Source organism: Prionailurus bengalensis, chromosome E2 (assembly GCF_016509475.1).
Source record: "Prionailurus bengalensis isolate Pbe53 chromosome E2, Fcat_Pben_1.1_paternal_pri, whole genome shotgun sequence".
Lineage (NCBI taxonomy): Eukaryota > Metazoa > Chordata > Mammalia > Carnivora > Felidae > Prionailurus > Prionailurus bengalensis.
Genome location: NC_057352.1, coordinates 8,053,366 through 8,080,672, shown reverse-complemented (window position 1 = coordinate 8,080,672; position 27,307 = coordinate 8,053,366). Strand labels below are relative to the sequence as shown.

The following is a 27,307-nucleotide window of genomic DNA, read 5'->3' as shown; positions in this document are numbered from 1 at the left end:
GATGAGAAGAGATGGAAAAGGCAGTGAGAGCCGGACCAGGCTGAGCTTTGAAGGCCGCGATAAAGGGCTTGAGACGCAGGCGCTGGTGGTTCGGTTCAATTTTTGTCTCCCTCTCACTCTCTCTTTCTTTCTTTTTTCTTTTTCTTATATATATATATATATATATATATATATATATATATATATATATATATATATTTGTAAGTAATCTGTACCCCTAACGTGGGGCTCGAACTAACAATCTCCAAATCAAGAGTCGCATGTTCTTCCGACTGAACCAGCCAGGCGCCCCTGTCTCCCTCTCTTTTTGACGATTGGAGTTCTCCCTGCGTCCCTTTCCATCGAGGTCTCTGTCTCCCCGTCTGAATTTATGTCCTCCTTCTCTGTGTCTCTGCCCACCTCTCACTGGATACAGCCCTGCGGCAGGCAGGGCAGGGCTGGAGACTCCTGGGGACAGCGACCCCCCCTGTGGCTCCCGGCTCTACACCACCTAGCTGGGCCCGCAGAGCGGTGTGGTAGTCTGCCTGGGAACGCGTGACGTCACATGGAGGCTGTCTCCGGTTGGCTTGGCGCTCCCTGGAGGCGGGGCAGTTTCCGGCATGCCGGGGCTTTTGGAAAAGGGGGGAGGGGAGAGATGGACAGGAAGAAAATCGGGAGCGACTCGTCTTCCCTCGAACCTGCTCTCTCACCGAGTTACCTCCCCTCCCGTCCTCCGTCTTAACTCCAATCCCCACACCCTTCTCCCTCTCACACCTCTCCTTCCTCTCCATAACACCTGCCCCTCAAAGACCCTCGCCTCCCCCAATCCTCTCCTCCTTGCCTCCTTCACCTCCCCCCATCCGGCGTCCAGCCACACCACCCCCATTCTGAAAGCCACAGGTCCCCCTGCCGGGAAGGGCGCCAACGTCCGGGCAGCCCTCCAGGGCCTTCCCGGTCTCCCCACCCACCCCGCTGGGGGCACTCGCCCCCTCCCCCGCGTCCGGTGCCCGCCGCGCCCGCTCCGGGAACCGCAGCCGGCCGGGCGCGGTCCCAGGGGGGGCAGCAGACAGTCCCGGGTCCCAGGTGGCCGCGGCCCCAGGCCTTGGGATGTGCTCTCGCCCAGAGGCGGGACTCCAGAGTCCCCAAGCCTCAGTGCCCTCCCTGCGGGCACGGAGACCTCCCCCCACCCCCCGCAGCCGTCCTGCCTACGCTGGGAAACCGGACCCTCCCTCCCAGCTCCGGTTTCCCGAAAACGCCTGACTTGCAGATACTAAGAATGGCTTTCTAGACCTTCTTATCCCCTTTGCCCCCATGGCGGAGTTCTGGCTCCAAGCCCTCACCCATTTTAGACCCCAGCCCCTTCCTCTCCCGCCTCCTAGGACTCAGGAGGGCAGGGCCTCATCCTCCTCCATTTTTCTGGAGCCAAGAATCTGAGCCCCAGACACAGAAGTCCAGGCCCCCGGGCCCTCCTCCGTCAGACTTGGGAGTCCTCGCCTCCAGCACCCTCATCCTGGGACCCAGGTGTCTGAACCTCAGCCCCCTCCACTGCCCCGGTACCGGTTCCTGGCATTCAGCCATCCCTCCAGGTCCAGATGTCATTTCTCACCCTTTAGAACACGCAGAAGGAATGTGGGGCAGCAGGGGAGGGTGGGGAGGGGAGTCTGATGCCTCCCGGAGGCTCCTGGGAGTCTCTGGACTCCTTAAAGGGCTCCCCCTGGGGGCCCACCTGTCCTCCTTAGGGCCCTGAGGGACAAAGCTGTGGTCAGAGGAGCGAGAAGAGGTCTGCCGACATGCCTGAGGCGAAACCAGGTGGCTTTCAGAACTGCCCCCCCCTATGTGGAGATGAGGTCCTCTTTTCTGAATGGGGACTAAGGGTTCCTCTCTTTGTAGGTGTGGGAGAATGGGATTATCTTCTCCGTGTGGGAGGGGTTCCCTTCCTTGTGTGGGTGGGGGTGCCTTTCCCTGTGCAGTGAGGGTGTTCCTTTCTCTGTGGGGATTTGGGGGGCGGATCTCTGGGTACAGATGGAGAGTCTCTGAATTTGAGTGCTTTTTCTCCATAGGGATGGGAGTGCTATGTATGTAGACTTGGGGAGTCTTTGCATGGTGACGGGGGTCCTCTACATTTGGGGATGGGTTCCTCTCCATGGGGACCGGCGCCGCTTCTCTGAGTGAGGACTGAGTCCTTTCTCTGCAGGGGAAAGAAGTCCTTGTATGTGTAGAGATTAGGGGTTCCTGTCTGCGTGATGAGGAGAGCTCTGGTCTGTACAAGGGGACAAGACAAGGAGGGGACCTCCTTTCTATAGGAATCGGGGCTTCGCCATGAAGGAGTTAGGGGGCTTTCTCCATACAGGGGCCAGAGGCCCTACGTGCAGTTGGGGGCCCTTCTTTGAATGGCACTGGGGGCATTTGTTTACACGGAAATGAGGCTTTCTCTGTATGACGAAGTGAACCGAAGAGAAGAGATGCAAGCCCCCAGAGGGGACCCTCCTCCTGGGGTGCCCAGACCGCTGGCACCAGGCCCACCTGGCTGTTGAGTGGGGGTCCAGCCCTTCACTGCAGCTAGCCAGGAGCCAGCAGGCAGGGGCGGGCGGAAGATGCTGTGGTCAGCACAGGTGTCCAGTTTCCAGCCCAGGGGAAGAGCTAATTATACCCCCAGGACCCGAAAGGTCAGGGCCTGGTGGCCCGGGTGGATGGGACATGGCCTGCCTGGGGCAAGGGGAAACCTGATCGTTGAGACTCTCAGTTTACACCTGGAAGGGCTGGACTTCTGGGTCTGAGGGAGGAGGGGCCTGGGGGCCTGGACTCCTGGGTTCTGGAAGAAGAGGGCACCGAGCTCTTGCTCAACTGTGAACATCTTTTACCTCACAGCGGCCAAAAAGGCCCCCAAAGGCAAAGACGAGGCCAAACCAGCCCCGAAGGAAGCGGCCCCTAAGGAGGCGCCTGCACAGCCCCCCAAAGGTGAGACGATGCTCCTTTGGGGTCAGCAGAACGTGGCTCTTCATCCCCCAGGCTCCCCTTGCCCCTCAGCGCCCACCCTGCCCTCTCTCCTTTAGCCCTACCTCCAGAGGTAACCCACCCTCCCCTGCTCACAGCCCTCTGTGGCTCCCCAGTGCCCCCAGGTCAGAGCCCAGCCCCCTCAGCCTGGCCCTCGAGCCCCCAGCAACTGGCCGATTCTACTGAGTCTTGTCCAGCCCTGGATCCCACGGTCCGTCTTCACACCTCTCCTACCCCAAGCCCCATTCAAACAATCCAGTCTACCACCCTGCAATTCACAGATGGGGAAACTGAGGCCCAAAGGGGGACACGTGGTCTTTCCCACGTCAGGAAAAGCTACTTTGCCCTGTGGTCTTTGGCATCCGAGCAGAGGGTCCCTCGGACTCTGAGCCCTGCCCCTTAAGTGCCCTGCCGCCCCTTCCTCAGCCTGCCTCAGACCCCCTAATCCTGTCTCCTGAGCAGAAGCCCCACCTGAGGACCAGTCTCCCACTGCTGAGGAGCCCACTGGCCTTTTCCTGAAGAAGCCGGACTCTGTGTCGGTGGAGAATGGTGAGAGGGTCTGAGGAAGGAGGGGCTGGGGACCAGGGCTCCCGGGGTCTGAGGGAGGATGGGGCGGTGGGCCTAGACCTACGGGGCTGAGGGAGTAGGGCCTGGGGGCCTGGACTCCCAGGTCTGAGGGAGGAGGGGCTGGGGCTCCCAACTTCACAGTCCTGTCTGTAGAGTCTCATGGTTTCCGTCTGGCCACCCCCCCCCCCCCCCCCGCCAGGAAAAGACGCAGTGATCGTGGCCAAGGTGAACGGGAAGGAGCTCCCAGGGAAACCAGCCATCAAGTGGTTCAAGGGAAAGTGGCTGGAACTGGGCAGCAAGAGCGGGGCCCGATTCTCTTTCAAGGAGTCCCACGACTCTGCCAGCAATGTGAGGACCCCGTGGGGGCGTGAGGGCACGTGGGCGAGGGGTGGAGGTTGTGCGGCCCCCGATTCTCAGAAGGCGTGTGGCCTGAGGCCTGGAGCCCCCGTAGGTGGCAAATGGGACTTTGAGGGATGGCGATTGTGCGGGGCAGGAGGAGACGATGTGTGGGTTAGGGCAGGTGCGCTTGGGCACAGTGTGTGCATTTCCAGGAAGGTCTCAGGGGTCAGGGGTGTGGGTCCCCTAGGGACCAAGCTTGTCCAGGCATGGGAAGGGACAGCTGGTCCCTCCTGTGGGGCCAGGGTGAGGCCCCGGAGACGGAGTAGTGAGGTGGGCTCTTGCGGGGGGTGGGGAGGCTGCTGGGGAGACACATGCACCCACACCTCTGGCCCCGGCCCCCAGGTGTACACCGTGGAGCTGCACATTGGGAAGGTGGTACTGGGGGACCGCGGGAATTACCGCCTTGAGGTCAAAGCCAAGGATGTCTGCGACAGCTGTGCCTTCAACATCGATGTGGAGGGTGCGCTGGTGGGGGGTGGGGGGGAGCAAAGGGTCGGGCCGGGGTGGGGGTTTCGGCCTGGTGTAGGAGAGCATGTAGATGTGGGGGTACGATTCAGGGGAGGAGGAAGCAGATGCAGGGGTCAGGGCCTTCAGCACTGGGGAGACACGAGGAGGTGTGTGGGCTTGGGGGTGAGAGGGTTCAGGTTTTGGGTCCCCATGTGAACGCTTAGAAGGTGACTTGAGTATGTTCTAGGGTCACGGTGCACAGGCTTGAGAAGGTAGCGATACGGGCTTGGAAAGTGAGGTTGAAGGTGAGGGTGTACAAGCTTAGCCCCCAGATTTGGGGGCATATGTGTGGGCCCCTGAGGGTGTACGCGCTCCGGGGTCTACAGCCCAGGGTGTATGGGGCTTAGATATGGAGGATGCAGGGAATGAGGTTGCCCAGGCCTGGGAGAAGAGCATGCTGGCCTGGGCGTGTGGGGGTACAGGCTGCTGAGTGTGTGGTGCGTGGCAGCTAGGGAACGAGGTGTCCAGGCCCAAGGGAGAGAGTGCGCTGATCCAAGAAAGGGGGCCTGGGAGGAGGTTGTGCAGGCCGGAGGGGCGCTCTTGGTCTTAGACCAGGCCTTGCATCCAACTCACCTTCTGCTCCCCGATCTCCTCCCCCCAGTGCCCCGTCAGGATACCTTTGGGCAAGGTCTAGAAAGCTTCAAGCGTTCGTAAGTGATCCTGGAGCCTGGGAAGAGGTGGGGAGAGGGGGGTCTCCTTGGGAGGGGAAGCTGCGGGGGAAGGGAGGATCGGGGAAGGCAAGGAGTGGGGGCCCAGGGTGGGCCTGAGGGCACAGGACCTCAGTGGGGTTCACGCACGCTCTCAATGCCACAGGGGTGAAGGGAAGTCAGACGATGGGGGTGAGCTGGATTTCAGCGGCCTGTTGAAGAAGAGGTGAGCCCACCCCACGTGGCATAGAGAGGGGAGATGGGGACTCACGAAGGAGAAGGATGGTGGGTGAGGTTCCACTGCCATCTCTGGACTCCCTGTGCCCCCCTCTGCCACCTCGTCCATCTACCCATCCCCCAGCCACCCAGCCGTCCGTCCATCCGCCTACGCACCTGTCCACCATTCGCCTACACCCGTACTTACACCCACTCAACAGTCTGCCCACCGATTCACCTGCCTACCCGCCCTTTAATCCATCGTCCTCACATCCACTTTCCTGTTCACTTAGGCTGCAGTTCACCTACGCATTCACCTGTTCACCTCGCCAAACACCCATCCATCCACTGGTCCAGCCACCCATTCACCAATCTCATCCATCCATCCCACCAGCTACCTTCGTATCCATTGACTAATCCATCCATCCCCTTACCTGCCCATCTGTCCATTCATCTACTCACGCAGCCACTCGTCTACCCACCGTCTTCCCACATGTCCCTCCACCCATCTGCCATTAGCCTGCCAGCCACCTGTTCATTAGCCCATCCGTTCGTCCTTCCCCCGCCCAGGTCCCCCGCTCATCTCTCCTCTCTTTGTTCCCTTCCCTTCCTTCCTTCTTTCCAGAGATCTCCTCACTTTCTCACTCAGCAAACATCTTCTGAGGCCTCCTGTCTACCTGGGCTGAGATCAGGGGACAGAGAGAAGTTTGACTGGGTCCCTCACGTTGAGTCACTGATTGATATGGGAAGATGGGTCTGGTCCAACAGACGTGGACACAGACCAAGACTGTTTAGTGTGATCAGAGAGAGGGTTCCGTAGGGGCCTTGCGAGAACCCAGAGTGAGGGCAACTCATTGCCTGGGAAGGCCAGGAGTGCCTCACAGAGGAGGGAAACTTTGGCAGTAGTCCGAAGAGGAGTCCGTCAGGAAGAGAAAGTAGGGAGGGGTCATCCGGGCAGGGAAACATTCTGTGCAAAGGCTAGGGGGCAGGAGGGGGCCCAGAAGGTTCAGGAAAAGGCAAGTAGTGTGGTTGGGTGGTTGTGGGGGTGGTGAGGGCATGGTGGGTGGGGTCGTGATCGCCAGGCTGAGCTGCTAGGACTTCCTCCTGAGGGCAGTGGGGACCCATGGAATAATTGTGAACAAAAAAAGTGTGGCATCTGATGTGGAAATTAGGAATATCCTCCTGGAGTCATGTGGGGAACAGGCTGGAGGGGAAGAGGCAGGATGGAGGCCAGGAGGCCAGGGAGGAGTCTGAGTCGATGGGCCAGGTGGGAGAGGATAAGGGACACCAGGCCGAGAGAGAGAGAGAGAGAGAGAGAGAGAGAGAGAGAGAGAGGCACAGCGAGTGGGTGGAGAAGGTGGAGGGAGCGCCTCACCTCCTCCCCCACCTGGGGGCCCTGCCTGCTCTCCCCACCCTCAGGGAGGTGGTTGAGGAGGAGAAGAAAAAGAAGAAAGATGATGATGACCTAGGCATCCCACCTGAGATTTGGGAGCTCCTGAAAGGGGCAAAGAAGAGTGAGTACGAGAAGATCGCCTTCCAGTATGGCATCACGGACCTCCGGGGCATGCTGAAGCGGCTCAAGAAGGCCAAGGTCGAGGTCAAGAAGAGTGCAGGTCAGCACTGCTCTGAGGAGAGATGGGCCCTAACTGTAGGGACCCCAGCATCATGGGTATTGGATGTTTGGGCTCTGGACCTCTCTCTTGAAGGTCCCAATCTCAGAAGTAATAGAGCTCTGTTCTCAGGCACCTCTAAGTTCATGGGAGGCTTCCTGACCTTGACCTTGGAGAGCCTGTGGTCTGGGGAGGGAGGCCTGGTATCTCTGGGGACAACCAGGGCAGTGAGAACCTCTGAGCCCCATGCCCCCTGCATCCCTCAATCTCCAGCCTTCACGAAGAAGCTGGATCCAGCGTACCAAGTGGACAAGGGCAACAAGATCAAGTTGGTGGTGGAGATCAGTGACCCAGACCTTCCCCTTAAGTGGTTCAAGAACGGCCAGGAGATCAAACCAAGTAGCAAGTATGTGTTGGGGGACAGTCGCTTGCAGGGGTGGGCACTGGAAGAGCTGAGTCCCAGAGAGCGCCCACAAATAAGGCTGGCCACTGTTAACCCAGAAAGGGCGCCCCCTCATCCATATGAAAAGAGCAAATACCTCAATAGAAAAATTGACAAAGGAGGGGCGCCTGGCAGGCTCAGTCGGCCCAGCGCATGACTCTTGATCTTGGAGTTGTGAGTTCGAGCCCCACGTTGGGTGTAGAGATTACTTTAAAAAAAAAATCTCTTGGGGCGCCTGGGTGGCTCAGTCGGTTAAACGTCCGACTTCGGCTCAGGTCGTGATCTCACAGCTCGTGAGTTCGAGCCCCGCCTCAGGCTCTGTGCCGACAGCTCGGAGGCTGGAGCCTGCTTCGGATTCTGGGTCTCCCTCTCTCTCTACACCTCCTCTGCTCATGCTCTGTCTCTCTCTGTCTCAAAAATAAATAAACCTTAAAAAAAAGATTTAAAAAAATCTCTAAAAAAAATTTGACAAAGGTAATAAAAACAGAAGTTTGGTTGCGAAGAAACCCAAATGGCTAGCATGCCATGGAGTACACATTCAACCTTGCAAATGACAGCAACAACAATAAAGGAAGTAATGCAAATAAATAACAGTCTTTCTGCTGTCCAAATGGGCAAAGACTTTACAAAGTGATAAAACCCAGTGCTGGAGATGACACGGGGAAATGGGTACACAGATGCTGCTGGTGGGAATGGCACTTGCTGAATCTCTGAAAGGGCAATGTATTAAAAACCTTCCAGATTGTGCAATTCTAAGGGTGCCTGGCTGGCTCAGTCAGTGAGGCGCTTGACTCTCGATCTTGGGGTTGTGAGTTCAAGCCCCACATTGGGTGCAGAGGTTACTTTATTTTTAAATAAAGCGTTTATTTATTCATTTTGAGAGGGAGAGGGAGAGAGAGAGAGAGCGAGCAAGCACAGGGAAGGGGCAGAGAGAGGGAGGGAGAATTCCAAGCAGGCTCAACGTTGTCAGCGCAGAGCCCAACATGGGGCTTGATCTCACAAACCGTGAGATCATGACCTGCGCCAACAATCAAGATTCGGAGGCTTAACCGACTGAGCCACCAGGTGTCCCAAGATTACTTAACAAAAAAAAAATCCAGATTGCACAATTCAAGGTATTGATCCTAAGTGAATTATGGTTATGCATAGTTGGTCACAAGGATGTTCACTACAGCATTTGCGACTGTAGCAAGAAATGGAAAACCAAAATGTACAATTCCTTACTAGAGTGCTGTGCAGTCACTGAAAAGAGATTCTAAAATATATACTAACACAGGAGCCTGATCAAGATTAGCGTATGGGAAGAAGCATGGTCCCATTTCTGCTTCCTAAAATGTTGATACACGTACGTATAGTTAAGAGATTGGAAAGACAGAGGCTGCCGTGTGGGCAACAGTTATCTCTTGGGTGGGTCCTATTTTTAGTTTTTCCTTGGCTGTTTTTTTAAAGTTATTATTTGAGTAAGCTTTATACCCAACATGGGGTTCAGACTCATGAACCCCCGCGCCCCCACCAAGATCAAGAGTTACAAGTTCCTCTGACTGAGCCAGCCAGGCATCCCGGCTGTGTTTTCAAAGATTCCCATCAACAAGACACAAAGTGAAGTTAGTTAAGGTCCAGCTTCAGTTGCTGTAACTGAGGCCCTAAGATACATCACTGTAAATGAGAGAGGAATGTACTTCTAGCTGATCGAGGCTGGTGGGTTTGCTCTCAGAGATTTTCTAGGGACTCAGGTTCCACATGTTTGGCCACACCGTTTCTTGTGGCATTGTCCTCCTCTGCGTGATTGAAGCTGGGTCATGGGTACATCTGTGTCTGGCAGACAGGAAAGGGGAAGGAGAGAAGTCCAGAGCAAGCAACTCAGAGGTGGAGATGACCTAGCAGGTTTGCACCTCGTACCCACTTGCATTCCATTGGCCCAAGCTCAGTGGGGCCCCGGCTCAGCTGCAAAGGAGGCTGGGAAATGTAGTTCTCTAGGCGGGTAGCTGTGCGTCACTGCTAAATGGAAGGGGAGGATGGATATGGGGGGGGGGAGGGTGCCCAGTTAGGATTTCCGCTGTGGTTATTTAAATACTAGAAATTGGGGCGCCTCTGTGGTTCAGTCGGCTAAGCACCTGACTTCAGCTCAGGTCATGATCTCATGGTTCATGAGTTCGAGTCCCACATTGGGTGAGCTCAAGCCCTGTTTCAGGTGAGCTCGTGCCCTGCTTTGGGTGAGCCCCGCTTTTCTTTCTTTATGTCTGTCTGTCTGTCTGTTTGTCTCTCTCTCTGCCCCTGATGGGATTCTCTCTGCCCTCACTCACTTGCGCGCTCTCTCTCTCAAAACTAACTAAATAAACACATACACACTAGAAACTGGATCATCTGTCCTTCTCGCACACAATTTGGCTCTGAGAGGGAGTGACGAACTTGCCCCGAGAACTTGCCCTGAGATCTGGCCTGGGTAGATCTACCCTGGGGCGGGGATCTCCTCCAGGCTCTAGGCTGACGTAAGATTTTTGCACCAGGTACGTGTTTGAGAACGTTGGTAAGAAGCGAATTCTCACCATCAACAAGTGCACGTTGGCAGACGATGCTGCTTATGAGGTCGCTGTCAAAGATGAGAAGTGTTTCACTGAGCTCTTCGTCAAAGGCAAGGCTGAGATCTGGGCCTGAGCTTAGGGAGTGGGGCTCTGAAGGGCGTCCCGAAACTACTGACCTCCTGTTCCCCCGTGCCTCACAGAGCCTCCAGTCCTGATTGTCACACCACTCGAGGACCAGCAGGTGTTTGTGGGCGACCGGGTGGAAATGTCAGTGGAGGTGTCAGAAGATGGCGCCCAGGTCATGTGGTAGGTGACTCTTGATCCTTGAGCTCCATACCGGTGCCCACTGCTTCTTTGCCTCAGCTCTGATGTTTATGACCCCTCTTGGGGATTCTGGAGGTTTAACAGTCACCAGGAGACCTCAGCCTTTCCCTGTAAATCCTGACCTCTTTCTAGAACTTCTGACCTCCACCCATCTCATCTTCTTCCAGGTCCTTTTCCTGATCCGTGCTATTTCAGATTCATTTATTCATCCATTCAACCAATCATCCATCCTTTGGTCTGTCCACTCCTGTATCCATCACCCATCCATCCATCCATCCATCCACCCACACTTGACCCATCTATCCCATTGGTACATCCATCCATCCATCCATCCATCCATCCATGACCTACCTATCCCATTGGTTCATCCATCCATCCACCCTTGACCCATCTATCTCATTGATTCATCCATCCGTCCACCCTAGACCCATCTATCTCATTGGTTCATCCATCCATCCATCCATGACCCACCTATCCCATTGGTTCATCCATCCATCCACCCTTGACCCATCTATCCCATTGGTTCATCCATCCATCCACCCTTGACCCATCTATCCCATTGGTTCATCCATCCATCCATCCATCCATCCATCCATCCATCCACTCTCTCACCCATCTCCTCATCCATTCACTCATCCAACAAATATTTATTGAGCACCTGTTACATGATGGCACTCTTCTGTATATTGGAGATATAATGGGGAGAAAATATATCAGCATGGTGCCTGCCCTCACGGACTTTAGAATCTGGTAAACTTCCAGGGTGCATGTGCGGGAGACAGAGACATGCATTAGCCAAGTCATCACATGAATAAATATAAAAGTTCTATTTTGACAGGTGTTTCCAAGGAGCACAAACTGATGCTGTAACCACTTTTTAATAGGAAGGAGGGACTCCAGAGGTCAGGGAAGCCTTCCTAGAAAAGGTGACGGGGGAGCTGAGATTTGAATGATGAGTAGGTAGAAGAGAAGTAGGAGGGGAGAAGTTTCCCAGGCAGGGAAGTACCATTTACAGAGGCCACACCATTTGACGTCTTTCTGTGATGTCATCCTCTTTGCTCCGATATCTCCCAGTGACCTTCTTGTGTCCCTTGACCTCCCACCGGGAACTTAAGGCATCTCCCTGTGGCCTGTGACTTCCTGTGACCCATCATTCCACCTGTGACCCATCTATTCAAGATGTTTCTGCCACCCTTAATCTCTCCCCCCTCCCGGCCCCTCCCTTCCCCCCCGACCTCTGCTCAGGACTGTCTGTCCGGCCCTTGGCTCCCCCTCTGATATCCAACCCAGGGCTGTGCGGGTGCCTCACTTCTCCCCTACACGTCCCCCCTGCCTAGGATGAAAGACGGCGTGGAATTGACACGGGAGGATTCCTTCAAGGCTCGATACCGCTTCAAGAAGGATGGGAAGCGTCACATTCTCATCTACTCGGAAGTGGCCTTGGAGGATGGGGGTCGCTACCAGGTCATGACCAATGGCGGCCAGTGTGAGGCCGAGCTCATTGTGGAAGGTACGGGGCCTCCAGGTGGGGCGGGGCCCCCTGCTCCTGCTTCTCCTCACAGCTCAAAGTCGCTCAGGCCCCGGGGCGCCTGGCGGGCTCAGTTGGAAGGGCCAGAGTGGGATTCTTGACCTCAGGGTCATGAGTTCAAGCCCCATGTTGGGCATAGAGATTACTTAAATAAATAAATAAACTTAAAAAACATTGTTCAGGCCCCAAATCTTGCAGTTGTCCTTGACTCCTCTCTGGGCCTCCCACCTCGCATGTAATTCAGCGAGTCCTGGCAGCTCCACCCTCAAAGGATATCCGAGATCTGACCCCTTTTCCCCATTGCCCTCACCTGGCCCAGGTCTTCTCCACCCCTCATGCCTGGACTATTGCAGTAGCCACTGGGTGCTCTGTTTCCACAGCTGCCCTCCTCCCCACTGACACTCACACCAGCCAGAGGGATCCTTGTAAAATCCAAGCCTAATAGTGAAAGCTGAATCCACCCTGTCATCTAGGGCCTGGGTCAGTTTCCTGTTATATAAGGTGTCACCATCTCTACCGGGGGAGGCTGGGTGAAGGGAAACAGGAATGTGCACTGTTTTTGCAAAACGCTTAGGAGTCTATAATAACTTAAGTATTAAAAAAAAAAAACCCAAGTTATTTATTTTTAAGTTTATTTATTTTGAGAGGGCGTGCATAAGAGAGAGCATGAGTGGGGGAGGGGCAGAGAGGGAGGGAGAGAATCCCAAGCAGGCTCTGCACTGACAGTGGGGCTTGAACTCACAAACCGTGAGATCGTGACCTGAGCCCAAATCGAGAGTCAAACGCTCAACAGACCGAGCCCCCCAGGCACCCCCCCCGAAACCAAGTTATTTATGGGCCAAATAAATTATGGTATGTCCACACGTAGCCATAAAAAGGGACAGTGTAAAATTTACTGATAAGGAAGGATTTCCAAGCTACGGTGTTATTTGGTGAAAAAGCAAATGTGTTACTATTTGCCTGGAGGAGAGGAGGGAACGGAGGGAGGGAGGAGAGAAAGAAAATGTGTATATGTATTTGCTTTTATAGCCATAGACTAAATGGGTGGTGCCTTTGGAGAAGGGCTGATTGGAGATGGGTAAGTGGGAGATTTCCCCTACTGTATCTAAATCTATTTCCTTTATTTTTATACCATGTAAATGCATCATTTTATTTATTTATTTATTTGTTTGTTTGTTTGTTTGTTTGAGAGAGAGATAGCTAGAGTCTGTGCATGGAGGAGGGGCAGAGAGAGGGGGCGGACAGAGGATCCAAAACAGGCTCTGTGCTGACAATGGAGAGCCCGATGGAGGGCTCGAACTCACGAACCGTGAGATCATGACCGGAGCCCAAATCAGGCACTTAACTGACTGAACTGCCCAGGCGCCCTGCAGCATTTTATTGAAAAAATAAAAATTCGGGGCACCTGGGTGGCTTAGTCAGTGAAGTGTCCTCCGATTCTTGGTTTGGGCTCAGGTCATGATCTCACGGTTCGTAGGTTTGAGCCCTGCATCTGGCTCTGCACTGACAGTGTGGAGTCTGCTTGGGATTCTCTCTCTGTCTCTGTCTCTGCCTCTGTCTCTCTCTCTCTCTGCCCCTCCCTGGCTTGCTCTCTCTCTCTCTCTGTTTGTCAAAAAATAAATAAATAAATAAATAAATAAACAAACAAACAAACAAACAAACATAAACTAATTTTTAAATAAAAAATTTTAAAAACTGTAAGTCAGATCCCCGCCATCTTCCCAGCACTCCCTAGTGGCTCTTGACTTGCGTGATTTAACAGAGTCATTTCTGGGGTCCCCAAGGACTATGACCTGGCCCCGTCTGCCCCCGCCCGTCTCATCTCCTGCCACGTCTGCCTTGCTCATTGCACACTGGCCTGTTTGCCGTTTCCCACACCAACAAGCCTGTTCTGCCCAACAGGGCCTTGGTACATGCTGCTCCCTCCCCCTGGGGGACTCTTCTGCATTTTCCTATGGACTCCTACCTGCCTTTCCTCAGGCCTCAAAACTCCCTCTTGTTGTGCATTTACGTGTTTCCCTGTTTGCCGACTGTCTCCCCACTAGAACATGAGCTCCACAAGGCCCCTGGATGTTTCTGGGTTGTTCACAGCTGTATCCCCAGTGCCTGGAACAGCGCTTGGCACACAGTGAGTGCTTGCAAATATTTGTCGGCTGACTGGAGTTTTGATAGCCCCATGTCCTTCTCTCCCTGTCCAGAGAAACAGCTGGAGGTCCTACAGGACATCGCAGATCTGACGGTGAAGGCCTCAGAACAGGCCGTGTTTAAGTGCGAGGTGTCTGATGAGAAGGTGACAGGCAAGTGGTACAAGAATGGGATCGAGGTGCGACCCAGCAAGAGGATCACCATCTCCCACGTGGGGAGGTGCGGAGTAGACTGTGGGGGTGGCCGGGGGTGGGGCAGGGTGGGGCATATGCATCAGTTAGCTATCGCTGCATAACAACCATCCCCATACCTAGTGGTTTAAGAGAGAAAGATGTATTTAATCATGAGTCCACAGGTTGGTTCGGGGCTGCCTGATGTAGGATGGCCTTTCTCATGCCTCTGTGGTCAGCTGAATGTCTGTTGGGCCGATCTTCCTGGGCTCCATCGGGACCTCAGCCAGGACACCTGGGCTGCCTCTGCCCTGGTCCACGTGACATCTCATCCCCTAGTAGGCTAGTCCTGGCGTTTTCATGTGGCAGAAGCAGGCATCCCCAGAGACGGCAGAAGCAAATAAGGCCTCCGTGGCTTGCACTGGGAACTTTCCCAGGGTCACCTCTGCCATATTCTCTCAGGCAAAGGAAGCCACAGGCCGCAAGGCTTCATCTCAAGGGGCGTGCACACAGGGAGGGGAAAGCCTGTGGCCATATTTGCAAACGGGTGACTACAAAGGCGGGGGACACATCTCGCTAGAGAAACCAGGGGCTGGAATTCAACAGGCGGCGCAGGGATACCTGAGGTAACATGTGCTAACATTCGCAGGATGCAGAGCGCCCCCGTGATGCCGGTAGAAGGGCCCAAACACAGTTGCTCCCAAACGCAGCTGTGCGTCACCTTTCCCGACAACAGCTCTTGGCAGGATGTAGGCTTTCGCCGGGTTCTGTGCAGGGACCCCGGTCTGCTGCCGTGTCAATAATTCATTAAAATTTTTTTTTTATGTTTATTTATTTTTGAGAGAGACAGAGCGCAAGCAGGGGAGGGGCAGAGGGACGGGGAGACATAGGATCCGAAGCGGGCTCCAGGCTCCGAGCTGTCAGCACAGGGCCTGACGCGGGGCTCGAACTCACGAACCACGAGATCATGACCTGAGCCGGAGTCGGGCACTTAACCGACTGAGCTACCCAGGCGCCCCTGGGGGGCGTCAATAATTATGAGAAGGAATCCCAGCGCTTACAGGGCACTTATTATGTGCCAGGGAGATTTTTAAATGCTTTCAATAACCTCGGTGTGGATTGTTATCATTACATCTGCTTCACAGATGAAGAAAACCGGCACAGGGAGCTTAGGCAACTTGCCCAAGGTCACACGGTTAATAAGTGGCAAAACTGAGATTTGAACCCACATGATAGCATTCCAAAACCCAGGATAAAAATGGTGGGCATAGCCACGTAGACTGCGTTGAAGAGAGTGTTTCTTGGGGAGCCTGGCTGGCTCAGTTGGAAGAGCGTGTAACTCTTGATCTCGGGGTTGTGAGTTTGAGTCCCACGTTGGGTGTAGGGATTACTTAAGTAAGTAAATAAACTTATAAAAAAAAGAGGGTGTTTCTCCACGGTGGCCCCCAGGGTGACCCTCCCCTGCCTTGTCCCCCGCCCAAACCTCTTAGAGTCCACAAGCTGGTGATCGATGACGTCCGCCCTGAGGATGAGGGGGACTACACATTCGTGCCCGATGGCTATGCCCTGTCCCTCTCGGCCAAGCTCAACTTCCTGGGTGAGGATGCCCCTCTATTTTCCCCGGGGAGAAGGCACAGCACCCACCTTCCCGGACCCCAGGGCCCGGACGCCCTCCTTCAGGATTAGGTTCCCCTAATGTACATTAGGGGTGACAGCAGGCATCTGCTGACCTCACGGGTGGAGTCAGATGGGACGATGGAGGGAGAGAGCACGGATGTGTCCATCTCAGTCATGGGCCTGAACCCCTCCCCACACCCCTGGGTCCCTGGGTGATGCCAGACCTTCCCCTCAGCCTCTGGGGTGGGATAAGGGGCCCACTGGATGTAGAGCTAAATGTGCCATCTTCTGTGTCCTCCAGAAATCAAGGTGGAGTATGTACCCAAGCAAGGTAAGGACCAGGGGCTGCTGTGGCAAGCTGGGGACGGAGGAGGGCGCTGGGGGTCCCGGACTCCTGGGTCTGAGGGAGGAGGGGGCTGGGGTCCCGGACTCCTGGGTCTGAGGGAGGAGGGGGCTGGGAGCCTGGACTCCTGGGTCTGAGGGAAGAGGGGCTGGGGGCCACCACTTTTGGGTCTGAGGGAGGGGGGCGCTGGGGTCCCGGGCTCCTGGGTCTGAGGGTGGAGGGCGCTGGGGCCCCGGACTCCTGGGCCTGAGGGAGGAGGGTGCTGGGGCCCCGGATTCCTGGGTCTGAGGGAGGAGGGCGCTGGGGCCCCGGACTCCTGGGTCTGAGGGAGGAGGGCGCTGGGGCCCCGGACTCCTGGGTCTGAGGGAGGAGGGCGCTGGGGGCCTGGATTCCCGGGTTTCTCTGGCTGTTGGAACCAGCTGTTAGGGAACGCAGCTTGCCTTGGCGGGGATCGAGATGACCCCACTACCCATTGCTAGGTTCCCCAATATCTCTTCTCTGCCACTAGAGCCACCAAAGATCCACCTGGACTGCTCGGGAAAGACCTCAGAGAATTCGATTGTGGTTGTGGCCGGAAACAAGCTGAGGCTCGACGTGTCCATCACTGGGGAGCCTCGTCCTGTCGCCACCTGGCTGAAGGAGGATGAGGTATGGTGGGGCTTCCCCCATGCCCTGACTTCTTCTCCCTCTCAGCGCTGCTGGGCAACTTTAGGCAAGTCACTTTCCCTCTCTGAGCTACAGTTTCATTGTTTGTAAAATGAGAATGATGACCCTTCTTCAGAGGGTTGTTTTGAAGACTGAAGATTATATTTGTCCATCACGTGGACAATGCCTGCCACGTGCTGGGTGCTCCCTCCCTCCGTCAATCCATCCATCCATTAATCCATTAATCAATCAGTCAGTCAGCCAACCAACCCAGCCATCCATCAACTTAACCACCCACCCATCTTTCCATTCATAAACTAATTGATTACTTAATCCGTCCCGGCCATTGACTCATCCAGTAATGAATTCATTTCTCCGTTTCTCCATCAATCAGTCCAGTTAGCCACCCATCTGTCCAACAAATATTTTTATCTTGTATGTTCCAGGCCCTGAGACAGTTCGGTTTCTCTTGTCTCCTCTGGGCTTGAGCGTCCTGTTCCGTAAAATGCGTCGACTCAGCCCCACCTTCGTTCATTCCTTCAGTCAGCGAACACCCCCTGGGGTTTCCCCTGTGCGGGGCTCTGTGCATAGCACTGGGGATGCAGCCGTGAGTCACGTACAGCCCCTGCCTTCCAGGAGCTTCGCTCCTGGAGGGGGGCAGACACGTGCCCCAACAGTCACAGTCCAGGGTGACCAGGGCTGAGATAAAGGGAGGTACTAGAAACTCTGAGAATTCTGGAGGAGGGGGTAGGGCCATCACTTTCAGCTAGGGGCTTCCAAGATCGCTTCCCAGAAGGGGGGGAGCAAGGCCATCTCGCGGCTGTGTCCAGGTATTCACGGCCCCCGAGGGCAGGATCCACATCGAGACTCAGCCAGACTCCAGCAGCTTCGTGATCGAGAGTGCCGATCGGGCGGACGAGGGCCGCTACACCATCAAGGTCACCAACCCCGTGGGCGAGGATGTGGCCTCCATCTTCTTGCGGGTTGTGGGTGAGCAGAGGGAGTGAGCTGGGGTTGGGGGGGGAGGGTTCCCTGAGGCCCTGAGGCTCCCCCTGACCATTCTGCCTCCCTTAGATGTCCCGGACCCCCCAGAGGCTGTGCGTGTCACCTCAGTTGGCGAGGATTGGGCCATCCTTGTCTGGGAGCCACCCAAGTATGACGGGGGGCAGCCAATCACTGGTGAGTGCCGTTGTGCCAGAGTCTCCATGACCTCTGACCTCTCCTACCCCCTCCACCCCCCGACGGTCCCTTGGCCCATGAGAGTTCTTAGCATCCTCAGTGATCTCCTTCTGAGACCTGTTTTCCGTCTTTCACGGCTTACAATTCTTTTGGTTTCTTTCCTATCATTCTTTGCTCCCCACCAACCTGGGGAGCTTCACTTTGGCCAACAGCCTGGGGTTTTCTGTGACCCCTGACTCCTGATTCATGACTGGTGACCCTTCCTGACCCCAGTCCCATGACTGGTGACTTTGGACTGCTCTGTGACCCTGGTATCAACCCAAGGTTCACGTGACCTTCCGACATGACCCTCACTGCTCCCACTGACCAGCGACCCCATAGCCTCCCCCTGAGCACCCACTCCTCTCTGCTTGGGGGTCGTCCAGGGTACCTCCTGGAGCGGAAGAAGAAGGGCTCTCAGCGCTGGATGAAGCTGAACTTTGAGGTCTTTACCGAGACGACCTACGAGTCCACCAAGATGATCGAGGGCATTCTCTACGAGATGCGGGTCTTTGCCGTCAACGCCATTGGGGTTTCCCAGCCCAGCATGAACACCAAGCCCTTCATGCCCATTGGTGACGCTCCCCTGCACCCTCACCAAGCGCCCGTCCACCCCCAACCCCTGCCCTGCCTGTCACTCACCTCTGGCCCTACCCCTTGCCTTTGATCGTCCAGCCCCACCCACCCTCCTGACCTCCTACCGACCCAGCACATTAGTCTGTGCTAGGCTCTGCTCTTGCCCGAATACCTCACTGACCTCCGACCTCCCACACTAACACTTATCCCCACTCCTGGACACCGCATTGTCCCTTGATACCTCGTTTTACTGGCTCACTGATCTCTGGCCCACCATATTGACCCCTTTCCTGATCGGTGACTCCAGCTCTAGTCCCTACCCCTCCCTGTGACCACTGACCCCTCGTTGACCTCCACCTCCCCTTTCCTTGGATGCTCACAGCGCCCACGAGCGAGCCCCAGCACCTGACGGTGGAAGACGTGACAGACACCACCACCACCCTCAAGTGGAGGCCCCCAGATAGGATTGGGGCCGGCGGCATCGATGGGTACCTGGTGGAGTACTGCCTGGAGGGCTGTGAGTGGCCCCATCAGGCCTGGGGGCGGGGCGCGGCGGCTCCCGCAGAGCCCTGGCGGGTGTCCGGTCCGGGGGACTGCAAATGGGGCAGTGCAGGGAGAGCTCTCCGGTGGGGTGGGGAGCCCTGGTCCTGCGTCTGTACTGTACTTCCAGGAATCCCTGCATGGGATGGCTCAAGCCAGGCCCCTGTTGACCAGCTCGTCCTCTCTCCCTCCCTCTCTCCCTCCCATCCTCCTTCCTCCTTCCCCTGTACCCATCTTCCATCTGCAATAGCTCTTCGTCCATCTGTCTGTCCTCCCTGTACTTACTACTGCCTGGATTCCTTCTTCCTCTCATTCATCCATCCATCCACCCATCCATCCGTCTGTCTGTCCTTCCTTCCTCCCTCCTACCCTCCCTCCCTCCCTCTCGTTATGTCTCCCTCCCTCCCTTCTTTCTTTCCTTCTTTCCATCCATTTGCCCAGCCAGTCATCCATCCACCCGTCTCTCTATCCATCTGAAAACCTTTTAGATCATCCAACTGTCCGTCCTGTAACATGTTTTTCACCCATATATTTATCTCTTCACCATCTTTCTTTTCTCTTCCCTCCCTCCCTTCCTCCTTCCTTTCCTTCTTTCCATCCATCCATTTCCCTGTGTGACCATCTAACCATCTACTGTCTCCATCTTTCTGTGCATCCGTCCATCCGTCCCCATCCATCCATCCATCCATCCATCCGTCCATCCATCTTTCCACACATCCAACTCTCCATTCTCCCCTGAACAAACACGTATCGATCACCGACGCCATGCCAGCCCAGTGCCACGGCTATGGGGATACCTCCAACGTGGTCATCTCACTGGGAAGACAGGCACGATCATCTCGACATCGTAGCCCAGGCCTTAAAGTCAAACAGACGTGGGTTCCAATCCTGCCCCTACACTTTCTAACTGTCTGAGCGTGGGCAAGTCTCTGAGCCTCAGTCTCTTCATCTAAAAATGGGCGAAGACAGTTCCTTCCTAGACAGGGTACAGTGATGACTGCATCCGGTAATGCATGTAAATGATGGATGGTTGGACTCTTGTCAGCTTCTTCCCTCTTTGTCTTTAAAGCGCTCTTTACCCCACTCCCGCCCTTGCCTACCCCTCTCAGATCCGTGTCAGTACCACCCTGATGTTTCAGGACCCACTCTTGTTAGAGTTCATTCACCCTGGTGATTGTCGGTCTGACCCACGTTGGCTCACCCAATTGGCCATAGACCCAAGATGGAATCTAAAGGGGGAGGAAATCCAAGGAGCTGTCCCTAACCGCCCCCCATCCCCTACTCCTCTGAGCCTTGATTTCTCCCATCTCTAAAATGGGGATAACATAGGACAGAGGCAGAAATTAACGAGCTAACTAACACCTACGACCACCCTTCGTACCTGGTCATAATAAGTGCTTCATCAGTGTCAGATGCTGCTGTTCACTGCGTGGTCCCAAGGCACGGGAAGGGATGACCCGCGGGGCTTCTAGGAAGTTTCCCCAGCATTGCTTCTCTTTTGCAGCCGAGGACTGGGTCCCCGCTAACACGGAGCCCGTGGAGCGCTGCGGCTTCACGGTCAAGAATCTCCCCACAGGAGCGAAAATCCTGTTCCGGGTGGTGGCGGTCAACATCGCGGGGCGCAGCCAGCCGGCCACCCTGTTTCAGCCGGTCACCATCCGGGAGATTGCAGGTGAGTGACTGACTGACCCCACCCTCCTGTAAAGACCAAGTTGGTGTCGTCTGGCCGGCCCTTGCCACGTCACCGTCACCGTCACCGTCAGGGCCTCCCCTGAGAACGTCATCGATGCCGTCTCTCTGTCCCTCCCTCGAGTGTCCCCCGGCCTAGCACTGAGCCCCCGTTGCTGTGCCCGTGCCCCCAGAGCCACCCAAGATCCGGCTGCCCCGCCATCTCCGCCAGACTTACGTCCGCAAAGTGGGGAGCAGCTCAACCTCGTCATCCCCTTCCAGGTGCGCCGAGCGGGGGTCAGGCCGGGAGGGGGGAGGTCAGGGGCCAGTGCGAGACCCAGGCCGACCTCTCCGCGCTCCCCCCATCCCCCAGGGAAAGCCGCGGCCGCAGGTGGTGTGGACCAAGGGCGGGGCGCCCGTGGACACCTCCCGCGTGCACGTGCACACCAGCGACTTCGACACCGTGTTCTTCGTGCGCCAGGCGGCGCGCTCGGACTCGGGGGAGTACGAGCTGAGCGTGCAGATCGAGAACATGAAGGACACGGCCACCATCCGCATCCGGGTCGTGGGTGCGCCGCCGCCGGCTGGGGCAGGGGGAGGCGCTGTGGCCCCGGAGGAGGGAAGAGGGTGCGAGGCGGGGAGGGGGCGAAAAGGCGGGGCCGTGGGAGCGGGGAAAGGCCTGCCAGAATCCGGGGACCAGGTGAGGCGGCAGAGGTGGGGAGAGAAGGGGAGAAGAGGTGAGGGGCTGGACTTTTCAGGGGCGTCTGGGCTGCCGTCTAACAACCACCCCCCCCCCCCCTTGCAGAAAAGGCAGGGCCCCCGGAGAACGTGATGGTGAAGGAGGTGTGGGGCACCAACGCGCTGGTGGAGTGGCAGCCGCCCAGAGACAATGGGAACAGTGAGATCACGGGCTATTTTGTGCAGAAGGCCGACAAGAAAACCATGGTGAGAGAGCAGAGGGGCCCGGGGTGCGGTGGGCAAGCGGGGGAGGCAGCCTGGCGCGATCGACAAGGCGGATGCTGGGGAAACCGAGGCTCAGAGAGATTGAGAGAATGGGCTGGCGTGGGGTGGGGGGTGGGGGGTGGAGGCGGGGAGCCTTTTGGCTGAAATACCGGGACAGGTTGTTGTTTCCTTTCTTTCCTTTTTTCTTTTTTTAATGTTCATTCATTTTTGAGAGAGAGAGAGAGGAGGGGAGGGGCAGAGAGCGACGCAGAGCAGGCTCCAGGCTCTGAGCTGTTGGCACAGCGCCCGACCCAGGGCTCCAACCCATGAGCCCTGAGATCGTGACCTGAGCGGAAGTCCAAGGCTTAGTCGACCGAGCCGCTCAGGTGCCCCAGCGTGAACCATTTTAAAGCGTTGAGTACATTCCCACTGTTGTGTCACCGCCACATCTAGTTCCAAGAGTTCCCCGAGGAGACCTAGCACGCATTAAGCAGGCATCCCCAAACCCTGTCACCCAGCCCCGGGCCACCACTAATCTGCTTCCTGTTTTAATGGACTTGTCAATTCTGGGCATTTCCTACAGACGGGACTGTACGACATGTAGCCTTCGGGGTCCGGCTTTTTTGACTCGGCGCAACGTTTTCCAGGTTCACACGCAATCGTAGCGCGTGTGTCCGCGCTTCGCTCCTTCTTGTGGCCGAGTGACATTCCGTGGTTTGGATCTACCACGTTTTCCGTGTCCATCCATCCGCCGATGGACCGCTGGGCCGTTGCCCCCTTTGGGTCCTTGTGAACAGCGCTGCTGGGAATGGCCGGTTATCTCAGCGGGACGCACCCTTAAATGCGCTGTCCTCACCCCCGGCCCTTCTTGTGTCCCTGTGTCCCTGCCTCCCACCAGGAGTGGTTCACCGTCTACGAGCACAACCGGCACACCTCCTGTACCGTGTCTGACCTCATCGTGGGCAACGAGTATTACTTCCGCGTCTATAGCGAGAATGTCTGTGGGCTCAGTGACTCGCCCGGCGTCTCCAAGAACACGGCCCGGATCCTCAAGACGGGTACCGCCGCCCCCCTTCCGTGGGGTCCGGTCTCCTCTCTCGGCTGCGCTTCTACCTTGACTCCTCCTCCCCCACCGCCAGACCCGGTGACAGTAGAGAGGCAGTCGGTGGGGGGGGGGGGGGGACAGTCTAGATTGGTCACCTTACAGGTTCACCTCCCTTTCCCCAGGTCTCACCTTCAGACCGTTTGAGTACAAGGAGCATGACTTCCGAACACCTCCCAAGTTCCTGACGCCTCTACCAGACCGCGTGGTCGTGGCTGGTTACTCTGCGGCTCTCAACTGTGCGGTCAGAGGTCACCCAAAGGTGCGTGTGTGTGTGTGTGTGTGTGTGTGTGTGAGAGAGAGAGAGACCCTAGGGGGAAATTCTCACCCAGACGTAAGCACACCAGCTCCTTTCTCTCTCCTCCGTGCATGGGATATGCTCGCCTTTTTTTATGCCGTTATTATTTTTTTTTTAATTTTTTAACATTTATTTTTGAGAGAGAGACAGACCATAAATGGGGGAGGGGTAGAGAGAGAGGGAGACACAGAATCTAAGACAGGCTCCGGGCTCCGAGCTGTCAGCCCAGAGCCCGACATGGGGCTCGAACCCATGAACCGGGAGATCATGACCTGAGCCGAAGTCGGACGCTGAACCGACCGAGCCACCCAGACGCCCCTATGCTGTTATTTTTTTAATGTTTATTTCTTTTTTATTATTTAAAATCTTTTCTTTATTTTTTGAGAGAGAGCAGGGGAGGAGCAGAGAGCAAGGGGGAGGGAGAGAATCCCAAGCAGGCTCTGCACCGTCGGCGTGGAGCTCAGACTCACAAACTGTGAGATCATGACCTGATCTGAAATCAAGCATTGAACGCTTAACTGACTGAGCCACCCAGGTGCCCTGTATTTTTTTTTAATTTTATTTCAATCCAAGTTAGTTAACATATAGTGTAATAATGATTTCAGGAAAACTTATTCATCACTTACGTACAACAGCCAGTGCTCATCCCAACACACGCCCCCCCCTTGAACCCATCACCATCTAGCCCATCCCCCACCCACCTCGCCTCCAGCAACCTGTTCTCTGTTTTTAAGAGTCTCTTATGGTTTGCCCGCCTCTTTTTATCTTACTTTTCCTTCCCTTCCCCTGTGTTCATCTGTTTTGTTTCTTAAATTCCCCGTATGAGTGAAATCACATGGTATTTGTCTTTCTCTGACGGACTTATTTCGCTTAGCGTTCCATTCTGGTTCCATCCACGTTGTTGCAAATGGCCAGATTTCATTCTTTTTGGTCACCGAGTAATACTCCATTGTGTATATAAACCACATCTTTATCCATTCGTCAACGGACATTTGGGCTCTTCCGATAATTTGGCTGTTGTTGATAGCGCTGCTGTAAACATTGGGGTGCGTGTGGGGATATGCTCCCTTTTAACCCACTTCCTGCCTCTCTCCCTTTTGATCAGAGTCCAAGTCTCAGGTCATCACACTCCGGCTTCCCTTGGAAACAGAAACAAAACTTTGGTGGGAGTCAGGGGGAGGTCTGAACCTCTGGACTCCCTGCCATCTCCCTGCCCTGTCCGGTTTCCCGACTGCTGTTGGGATGTGGACACTCACAACCTTGAGCTCTAGGGAGTCACCTAGACCGGGGGCTGGCTGACGGTGGCTTGCGGGCCACACCCGCTCGTCACCGGTTTCTCTAAATAAAATGTTACCGGGACACGGCTGTGCGCTGTCTGTGGCCGCAGAGATCATGGTGCCCGCAGAGCCTGAAGTACTGACCTCCTGGCCCCTTACAGATGAAGTCTGCCAACTTCTGGTCTCACTCCGAGTCTTTCGCTTCAGCCCCTGCAGGCATGTCATGGACTCATGAGTTCACCTTCTCCATCGCCCCGCTTTATTCGCTAACTCCACTCATTCATTCATTCCGCTCATTTATTCACCTACCAATCCATTCATTTACTCGGTTCATTTATTCACTCCGTTTGCTTATTCACATCGCTCACCCATTCGGTCTGTTTATTCTTTCAACGCACATTTTCAGAGGCTGTGTGCTAGGGAATTGGACAAGAAGTTCCTGGGTCTTGGGGGGAGACCGACATGAATCCAAAGTCATGCAAACGGCTAAAGAACTATAAAGGGCAGCAGGCGTGGCGGAGAAGTGCAGGTAGTTGCGAGTGGAAAGCCGGTGTTCCTGCCGCGGCCTAGGGGCCGGAAGGGACGTGGGAGCTGAGACCTGAAAAGTTAGCAGGCGCTGACTGGGTGCAAGAGGAGGGAAGAACAATACTGGAAGAGGGAACGGCCAGCGCCAAGGTCCTGCGGTGGCCTGTCTGGTCTGTGTCAGGAACAGCGAGGAGGCCAGAGTGAATGGAGCAGGGGGCAGGGAGAGGCTGGAGGTGAGGGCAGAAGAGTAGTGGGGCCACGTCGTGTAGCGTCCTGTGGGCCGCGACTAAGAGGGAGCTCTGCCTCCCGCCAAAGAGGAGACTGAGGGTCCGAGAGGAGAGACGACTAGTTCCAGGTCATCCAGTCAAAATCCGAAGCCCACTTTGCCATCACCCTGGGACCTTCTCTAAGCTGGCCTCTTCCCCCGCTCCGCTCCACAGCCGAAGGTGGTCTGGATGAAGAACAAGATGGAAATCCGCGAAGACCCCAAGTTCCTGATGACCAACCACCAGGGAGTCCTGACGCTGAACATCCGCCGCCCGTCCCCCTTCGACGCGGGGACTTACTCCTGTAGGGCTGTCAACGAGCTGGGGGAGGCCCTGGCCGAGTGCAAGCTGGAAGTCCGAGGTGAGCCCCCTGCCCGCCCGGCCCTCATTCACGCTCCCAAGCGGCACCCGGAGGCCCCGCGCTGAGCCGTGTGAGATCGCAGCTGAGTCGGCCCCGGGCCACTGGCCGTGTGACTGGGGATCTGCACTCAGGCCCCACAAGAGCGATGCAGGGTGAACGTGCCAGACTGGACGGAGCACAGGGCACTGTAGGGGTGGAGGCGGGGAGCACCTGACCCAGCCGGGGCAGTCGTCTGAGGGTTTCCCAAAGTTGCTGAAGGACAGAGAAATGAACGAGGTGGGGAAGAGCTAGCAGACTGTCACCAAGGACCTGAGGCCCGGGCCTCTGTGGGGAGCTGTGCGGGCGAGAGTCAGAAACAGCCCGGGTACTGGCAGAGGACCGGGAGCTGTGGGTGTCCAGAAAAACGCCTCTCCTCTCCAAGCTCTGTCCCTCCTGCCCCTCCTCCCCACCCCACAGCCCCAGCTCCATTCACCCCTTCCTCTGGAATTCTTGCTCAGCCTCCTCCCTGGCCTCCCGGCCTCCCATCTCTCCCTCCAGCCCAGTTCCCACAGGGCCCTAGCGGGCACTCTATCCAGGGTTGGTCTGCCCCGCCCCTTGCTCGGGGCCCTCCTCAGCGGCCCCTCAGCGCCTCAGCCTGGTGTCCATGGTCCTGTACCTGTTCCCCCATGCGCCTCTCTGGCCTCACATAACCCTAGTTTCCTCAGTACTGTTCCAGCCACACCAAGCTGTTGGCAGTTAGATGGACTGGCCGTGCTTTCTCTTGTTCCTGGGATTTTGCGCATGCTGTTCCCTCTAGCTGGAACGCTCTTCCTTGCCTCCTCTGCCTTGAGTTCCAGCCCATCAAACATCTGCCAGTCAAGGCTCCCTGGAGAGGCTGCTACCCAAGTCCCTCAGATGTGGCTGATGTTAATACAGGCTCCCAGGGTCCCTCCCCAGTTGTGACTCCCCCTGGCCCTGATGACAGCCCAGCAGACAGGAGTGGCTGCAGACCTTTAACAAGGGCTCAGCGACACCCCCCCTGCAGGACCTTCCTGGCTGTCATTCTGAAACACTGCTTTTCCAGACTCACCCAGTTTCTGATGTTTTGCTGTCCCCTTTATGAATTATTGAGTCAGCTCGGCAATATCCCTGCTTTACGATTTCCATGACGACTTGTCACCAGCAGCTGCTTAGAAATCCCTGATCAGAACATTCCAGTTTGGGGTTCAGAGCTATAGTAACCACAGGCACGGTGACACTGGTTTGATGCTCCCCCTGGTGGCCAAGCCAGGCCAGCAGGAAAAGGGGCCTGGGGGTGGGCGCCTGCATTCGGGAAACCCAGCCCTCCTTGCCCACTCTTTTCTCGTTTTCCCACAGTGCCACAGTGAGACCCTCTCTTTGACCTGTCAAGATTATTGGCTGCTGAGTCCTAATGGACCTCCCTGAATGCCGTTTCCCTTCCCAGAATTACCACTGAGGAGATAATAGTCTTGTCTACAACCTGCACGTGTCTGTCCTTCTTGAATCCGTAGCCCTGCCTCCCTCTTCCTGTAGGGGGTGAGTCGCCTGGGGGTGGGTGACCGGGACACCAGGTTGGAATGGCAACCGTGATGAGGCAGCCCTGATGAGGCTGCCATCTTGGAACGGCTACTTCAGGGCCGCCAGCATGTTACTATGGCAATTACAAGTCACAGGTGGATCAAGACCCCCGTGGAGGCGGCCCCCTCAGACTAGCTGCTGGGGGGCGGGGGGGAGTGGGGAGGCAGGCTGGCCCTGCAGTGGCAGCTACAGTGAGTTAAAGAGGAACCAAAGGCCAGATGGGGAAGGCTACTCTGGCGAGGTAGCCATGACGGACGGAATGGTGGGCACTAGGTCTCGAGGTGGCCCCAGGAGCCACACG

General features: G+C 56.1%; 1 protein-coding gene across 1 annotated transcript; it reads left to right on the top strand.

The window, feature by feature from the left end:
• The first annotated feature begins 1,658 nt into the window (after window positions 1-1,658).
• Window positions 1,659-26,907, top strand: MYBPC2 (myosin binding protein C2). The gene is given in 29 exon segments (XM_043598432.1): window positions 1,659-1,788; window positions 2,848-2,937; window positions 3,436-3,522; window positions 3,740-3,888; window positions 4,282-4,399; window positions 5,048-5,096; window positions 5,260-5,319; window positions 6,729-6,922; window positions 7,193-7,325; window positions 9,869-9,993; window positions 10,084-10,189; window positions 11,545-11,717; window positions 13,934-14,099; window positions 15,541-15,647; window positions 15,969-15,998; window positions 16,519-16,658; window positions 17,486-17,645; window positions 17,730-17,834; window positions 18,260-18,448; window positions 18,832-18,966; window positions 20,494-20,661; window positions 20,852-20,902; window positions 20,905-20,939; window positions 21,031-21,226; window positions 21,463-21,602; window positions 22,498-22,657; window positions 22,827-22,963; window positions 25,242-25,428; window positions 26,785-26,907. Coding segments are annotated over 29 exon segments (3,420 nt in total). The 5' UTR covers window positions 1,659-1,769; the 3' UTR covers window positions 26,796-26,907.
• The last annotated feature ends 400 nt before the right edge of the window (window positions 26,908-27,307 follow it).